We start from the raw sequence: 7,047 nt of genomic DNA on the forward strand, positions 1-7,047 counted from the left end.
ACACACACACACACACACACACACACACACACACACACACACACACATACACACACATGGAAGCCCCACCAGCCAAGACCCAGACTGTGTCGGCAGCACACGCACCTCCTGGGCAAGCCAGCTTCCTGCAGGGAGGGTGTCCTAAACAGGGGAGAGCCGCCGGGGGCACCCCTGAGCGTGTCGGCTCCGGACCTGCTGCCTGAGCTTCAGGAAAAGGTGGACGTGCCCTCCGAGAAGGTGGGCCCCCCGGGGGCCTGGGGGAGAGCCACAAGGGTGCCGCCCAGCTCGGCCTCCCATGGGCTGGGGAACCCTGGGCAAGCCCCCACCCCTACCCCTTGGAGAGCTGGTTTCCCCCACGGTGCCACAGAGTCGAGAGCCTGGAAGGAGTCTCCCGCCCTCGGTGCAGCACCCCTAGCCTGGTCCCCGCTCTCCCTTGGCCTTTCTGGCTTCCCAAACCCACCGCCAGGTACCCCGTGCAGAGCACAGCCTAGGTGCCCCAGGACCCTGTAAAGACAGCTGGCGCCTCTGGTCGGGCTGTGACTTCTCTAATCTGACGCCTGGCTTCAAGTCCCTTCTGCAAAGTGGCGCGCCCTTGGGCAAGTTACTTAGCTGCTCTGAGCCTCTGCTTACTCAGCCGTAAAGGAGAGTAAGGGTGGTACTTACCCTTGGGGGCACCCTGAGGCACGAGGAGCGGTGCACACGGCTGCAGCCGCCCTGCACTATGCTGAGCTGCCCCGTCACTACCACGGGAGCCCTTCTGTGTGGCCCAGCCCCTCTCCTCCAGCACGGGCGCAGCCTTACCTGGTCACCGTGAGACTGCAGACCAGGGATCTGGAGGCACAAGAAAACCTCTGGGCGGTGTGCCAGCTCTGGCCCTGCCCCTGCCCACCCCTCTCTCCCCTTCCTAAGCAGCCTTATCTAAGGGTGGGGAATGTGGCCTCGGCAGCACACCCGGGAGCATGGAGACGCCCGGCCTGCCGCCGCCATACTGACCTCCAGCCGCAGCCCGGCCAGGTGCAGGCGAAGGGCTTCTCCCCCGTGTGCCGGCGCAGGTGGGCCTTGAGGTGGCTGCTTTTGGTGTACATCTTGCTGCAGCCGGGGAAAGTACACTTGTGCATTTTGATGAGTTCTGCCGCCGGGTTCTTGGGGAACTTCTGGCCCATGAGGAGGCCGGCGGAGCCGGGCCCCAGGGGTCCCGACCCAATGGGCTTGGCGGCGATGGGCACAGGGGCGATGCGCACGAACTTGGAGGGCAGGTTCAAGCTGGAGGAGGGCACCGCCTGGGGCACCAGCGTGAAGGTTTGCCCCTGGATGTTGACCAGGAGCTGGGCCACCTTGACGCTCTCAGCGGCCTGCCCGGGGGAGACGGGCTCGGTGCCAGATTCCTGCTTCACCTGAACCGGCTGGATCTGCAGCAGCACGGGGATGGGGCCGTCAGGGGCGGGGCCCCCACCCGCGCTCTGGCTGCCGCCCACGCCAGCTCCCGGCGGGGGGGCACAGCGCTCTCTCCCACTGGCCCCAGGATGGAGATGGCTCCTGTGTAGCCCGGCGGAGAGCTGGCCGCGGGCCTCCAAGTCCTTGCTGTTGCTTTCTGGGGCCTCCTTCACCCCTGGCTCCATGTTCTCCTCCAGAAACTCTTCGATCTCCTCCAGGGTGGGCTGGAAGGGCCTCGGGACGTCATCGGGGTCTCCCACAGGAAACTCGGGGAAGGAGAAATGCTCCCCCTTCACAGGTGCCGGTGCTTTCCGCCAGGTCCCCCAGGCCATGGGGCCGCCGTTGGCCCCAGCGCTGCCACCACCGCCGCCGCCGCCCAGCGTGGCCTGGGACAGCAGGAAGTCCAAGATGCTGTCCTGGCCCTCGGCCCCGGGGCCGCCGCTGTAGCAGGAGCAAAGGGCTTGCGAGTCAGGGCTGGCACAGGAACAGAGGCTGGAGGCGTCACTGTCGTCCTCCGAGAGGGGCGAGGGCAGCATGTGGTATGCCCGTCCGCCGGCCAGCCTGTCACCCAGGTAACCAACGGGGTACTTCAGCGACGAGAAGGTCTCGTCCACTGGAAGCAAGTGGTCCACCATGCTGGCCTAGCCGTGCCGGGGGCGGCTGCGGAGAGGAAGGAGGAAGCCCAGTCAGGAGGGCAGCACGCTCACCCGCCACCTTGGGGGCGCCTGACCCCACTCTGTGGCCAGCCACAGCCGCCCACTGCCGAACGTCTGGGTCCTGCGTCCATCCTGGCTCACGGGAGAACTCTGTCTGCAAGAGTGTTTTCTGAAATTGCACCACCTGTTTGCAAAAGTGCTCTCCAAGCCCATTGCACAACCCGGCTCTTGTGGTTGCACAGAGATTTTCCAGAACAATTCTGGGAAGGAACATGCGTGTGTCTGCAAGTGACTGGGTGTGAGTGCACGGGAGGGAGAGGGTGAGCGTGTAAGGAGGCCCTCGGCACCCCGAACAGCCAGGCGGCACCCCCGTCCAGCTGAGCAGAGTCACTGCCATCCCAAGGACAACCGACCTCAGCCTCATTCTTGCAGAATCACTGGAGGGGGTAGGAGAATGGCCACCTGCCCTCTGACCCCGTGCTGCTGCAGCTTGGGTAGGGTTTCCGGATTAAGCAAATAAAAATAAAGGCCACCCAGTTAAACCTGAAACTCAGATTCTAAAGAATGAGCACCTTTTTTTTTTTTTTGCTGTACGCAGGCCTCTCACTGTTGTGGCCTCTCCCGTTGCGGAGCACAGGCTCCGGACGCGCAGGCTCAGCGGCCATGGCTCACGGGCCCAGTCGCTCCGTGGCATGTGGGATCTTCCCGGACCGGGGCATGAACCCGTGTCCCCTGCATCGGCAGGCGGACTCTCAACCGCTGTGCCACCAGGGAAGCCCTGAACAACTTTTAATATGTGTGTCCAAACGTTAGATGGGGCAGGCTTATATTAAAGAATTATTTCATCTGAGATGCAAATATAACTGGGCAGTTTGTATTTTAATCAGGCAAGTCTAGTTGGAGGCAAAAAATTAGACGCCCTCACGGTCTGTTTCCCCATCTGAAGGGGGACAGCCCCCCACCCTCCAGTTCTTGGACCCCTCCTGTCTCAGCTACCTGCTCTGTGAATCAGGGAAGGCAGGGACAGGCCTTCACATAACGCTCTCAACTGGGCCGGCACCTTCCCCGGGGGGCTTTCCTAGCGGTGCAAGGGCCATGCCCTGTGGCGGTAGCCCGAGGGAGCAAAAGGCACCCAGGTCCCAGAGCCCAGCTATTATCTCCTTTGACTTCACAACTGCCTGCTGCATGGAAAATAAGACCCCTTGGGCTGCACCCCGTGGATCACTCACCACCTCAGGAAGGCCCAGCTCACGCCCGTCTCCCTACTGGACCAGGGGCTCCATGAGGGCAGGCTGGGCCGTCGGGTCGCGGCTGTGTCCCCAGCTCCTGGTGAGGCAGCTGGTGCCCAGGAGGGGCTCAGAGAACGTCAGCAGAGAGGAGAGAGGGAAGCTGAAGGCCATGCTGGGTCCGGTGTCCAAGGAGAGTCAACAGTGTCTGGCTGTGACAGGGCCACCTCTGCGGACCTTTGTCCCCACCCAGTGACCATAGCGGGGTGTTTGCTGAGGTTGAGGAAAGGGTGTTCTGCACCCAAAGCCAGAGAGTCTCTGCTGCCTGGCATCACGTCTGCACCCACCCCCTTGCTCTGTCTCGAGCACCAGTCCTGCACCTGGCACCCAGCACTGCCCAACGGTCAACAGGCCCAACCAGGGGCAGGGACCTCCCAGAGCCAGGTCATCATTGATGACCTTGGGCAAGGCCTCGCTCTCCCAAACCTCATTTTCCCATCTGTTCCATGCTCTGATGACCGTGTCCAGGAAGCTAAGGCAAGGTGACAAGTTTGCACCCAGGGCAGTTTTACAGGAGAACGTTTGGCCTTTTGATTTTAAATATTCAGCTAAGCATTTAAAACTGGGAGTTTAAAAACATACACTATTCACCAAATCGGGTGCTGAGAAGGAATGAAAATGCCAGATGATGTGAAGAACAGAGTCCACACTCAGCCTGAGACCCCCCTCTCCCCTGTCGCCCACGCTGAGCTCCTGCCTCTGCAACTTACCAGCTGTGTGACCTTGGGCAGGTGGCACAACCTCTCTGTGCCGTGTTTTGGATGGGGATCCTGCCAACTGTGCCTGGTTCCTGGGTTTTTGTATCACCAATGAGCTAACACACGCTGAGCACTCACTACAGGGGCAGGCGTCCATGCAGATGCCCATCAGGACTAGCCTTCAGGGTTAGCCTCAGTGGGTGAGTATGTGGTCTTTCTGCCCCTCTGCTGTGATGCTTAGGAATCCGGGGACTCCAGCCTTCCTGGAACCAGGACTGAGGCGGTAAGGGGCAGATTGGGCCGTGTTCCTGCCCTTGAAACTCTCCCCTGAAATGTGATCACTAACTGAATATTCCATGATATTAAGGAATTACAGTTAATATTTTTAACTGTGATGATGTATTGTGGTTGCTACACACTTTTCAAAGGACGCCTTACATTTCAGAGATATAAACTGAGGTATTCACAGATTAAATGATACCAAAGAAATAGAGGGGGAAATAAATAAGTAGAGTAGGGCTGGGTAGGAGGAAACTTATAGATTCCCAAGGAAGTGGGACCCAATCTCGTCCCAGCAGCCCAGCACCTGGACCCTGCCCATCCGCCCCAGACCTCAGCTCCACCTGCCCCGCTCGCACTGGCTGTGCCTCGAGCTCACCAGCTTCATGGCCTCAGGCCAGGGCCCTGGCTGTTTCCCCTCCGTGGACCCCTCTTCCCCAGCACTCTAGGAGGGAGTACCTTATTTAGATCTCAGCTCATAAGTCACTTCCCGTGGGACCTCCCTGACCACCCTCGGTTACACCACCCCACATCGCAGTCTTCCTAACAGTCGCCACTGCCTGAAACTATCTTAGTTATGTATTTGTGTACCTCATTTTCTGTCTACCTCCCCACCAGAATATAAGCTGTTCTGACTGTTACCCCAGAGTCTGAAACAGGACCTGGCAGAACTTTGCTGACTGAGTGAAAGGGCTGGGGCCGGGGTGGGGGTGGGGGGTGGGGGCGGGGGAAGCAGCAGCAGACCGCCTGGGTCCTAACGCAGGGCACATCGGCCTGGGTGGACGCAGGCACTGAGAGCCCAGTAGGGGCTGCGGGGCGCCGGGCGCCGGCCCTGAAACACAGCAGCACGTGGCACGGCGAGAGACGCAGGCTGCGTGCAGGGGGAGGGACGCCCTGTTCCGGACTCCGCCCCTCCCCGGCCCGGCCAGGCCTGCTGTTTATCCTCCCGGGGACACAGCGGCTGCAGGAACAACATGTAATTGATAACAAGCCCAGCGCCGGCCAAGGGCCTTCCATTGGGTCAGCGTGAAAATCACGGGGGCGGCGGGCGGGGGCCGCCCTTCAAAATAAGAGTCTCCACTCCCGCGCCGCCCCGCAGGCCCCAAAGTCGCGAGCCCAGCGTCCTCGCACCTGTGGGGCGGCGGGGCTCCCCACGAGCCACCCGGCCCTTGAGGGGAAGTGATTTCACGGGCTCAGGCACTTGGGGATTTTGTCACCCGGGCCAGAAAACAGCGGCGGTGGGGGGAGGTCCACAGGGGGCCGACCGAGGGGAGGGAGAGCGAGCGGACCGCTGCGGCGAGCGGGGTGGCTTCCCCGCTCCGCTAACCGCGCGGGGGTGCGAGTTCCTGCCGTGTGACTGCGTGTGCGGGCCGTGGTGAGAGCCGGGAGGGGCGTCCGCGACACGCTCGCGCGTGGGGCCGCGTGGTGTCCCCGCGTGTGTGGGAACGCGTGTGGGAAAGGGGGGCAGGGGGAGCCTGGGGCGCCGCCCGCGGGGCACCGAGCCCTCGGCCCGCGCCCCCTCCCGCGGGCCGGCTGCGGTGACCGACAGTAACCCCTCCGCCCCTCCCCGCCGCGCGCCCGCCCGCCCGCCCGCCCGCAGGCCCCGTCGCGCCCGCCATATGGGAGGCCGGCCCGCGAGACGCGCACGGACACGCGGGGCCAGGCGCCTAGGCAGCGGACCAGCCGCGCGGGGAAAGTGCCGGTGGGCACGTGGGGTCGCTGACCCACCAGCCTGTCCGCCCCCGGCCCCGCGCGGGGCTACCCCGCTCCTCCGACATGTCCTCCGACGCTCACGCAGAGCCTGGGACAGCCGTGCGGGCGCCCGGCCTGGCGTGCAGAGGCCCGCCCGCGCCCCCCGAGCTCCCCTGCGCCCCGCCAGCCCCCTGCGCGCCAGGCCCGGTCCACTCGCGTCCGTCCTCGCCGCGCCGCTCCCACCTGAACTCGGCGCACGGCCAGCCGGCGGCCAGGCCCGGCGGTCCCGGGGCCCTAAGGGCTGCGCTGGGGGCGGCGGCCGCGCGTCCTGCACTCGCTCTTGGTCGCCCCGGCCCGCGTCGCTGCGGCGGAGCCCCCGCCGCCGCCGCCCGCTCGGCGCTCACTCCCGGGCTCACGTGACGCCGCGGGCGCCGCGAAGGCTCGCAGGAGGCTCGGCCCCGGGCGCGCGCCCCATTGGCCCGCGCCGCGCGTCACGCGCCCCGGCCCCGCCCCCTCCGGCCCCCTCCCTTCGCAGTGGACTCGCGGCGGCCGCGGTGTCCGTTCCTGAGGCTCTAGCCCAGGTGAGAACGTGGGGCTCCGAGAAGGGCCCACGCGGGGTGGGCGCCGCGGGGCAGCCCCGGCCCGACCTGCTCTCCCCGGCTCCCACCTGCAACCCCGAGCGGGCCAACAGGTAAAGCCAGGACTTGTCGGGGACGCTGCTGCAGAGATGCGGGCGGGTGTCCGGCCAGGTGAGCCTCCCGCTCCCTCGGGAGAGCGCGCTCGCTGGAGTCCGCAGCAGCCCCTCGGGGACAGGAAGCACGAGGCGCAGAGTGAGCGGCCCAGGAGACACGTGAGCTGAGGGTGCCGCTCACCCAGCGCGCCCTTTAACCACACCTGTCGGATCCTCAGCCAACATTTTACAGATGAAGAGAAGGACTCTGAGGCCGTGGTCCTCCCAGCACACAGCTGGTAAGGAGGGAGGAGGGGTGAGCAAGCCCGTCC

General features: G+C 64.3%; 1 protein-coding gene across 2 annotated transcripts in view; it reads right to left on the reverse strand.

The window, feature by feature from the left end:
• Positions 1-6,455, reverse strand: part of KLF15 (Kruppel like factor 15) — a 13,415-nt gene extending 6,960 nt beyond the window's left edge. The window contains exons 1-2 of one of the 2 annotated variants that reach the window (XM_029242970.1): positions 6,289-6,455; positions 994-2,094 (exon numbers count right to left, since the gene is read on the reverse strand). In XM_029242970.1, coding sequence (XP_029098803.1) covers positions 994-2,069 — 1,076 coding nt within the window. In that variant the 5' untranslated portion in view covers positions 2,070-2,094; positions 6,289-6,455. Of the gene's footprint in view, positions 1-993; positions 2,095-3,319; positions 5,063-6,288 lie in introns of those variants that run through there. The other variant, XM_029242969.1, reaches the window with a different exon arrangement.
• Positions 6,456-7,047: the final 592 nt, after the last annotated feature.

The sequence above is a fragment of the Monodon monoceros genome, unplaced genomic scaffold (genome assembly GCF_005190385.1).
Source record: "Monodon monoceros isolate NGI ecotype Baffin Bay Population unplaced genomic scaffold, NGI_Narwhal_1 Super_Scaffold_3, whole genome shotgun sequence".
Lineage (NCBI taxonomy): Eukaryota > Metazoa > Chordata > Mammalia > Artiodactyla > Monodontidae > Monodon > Monodon monoceros.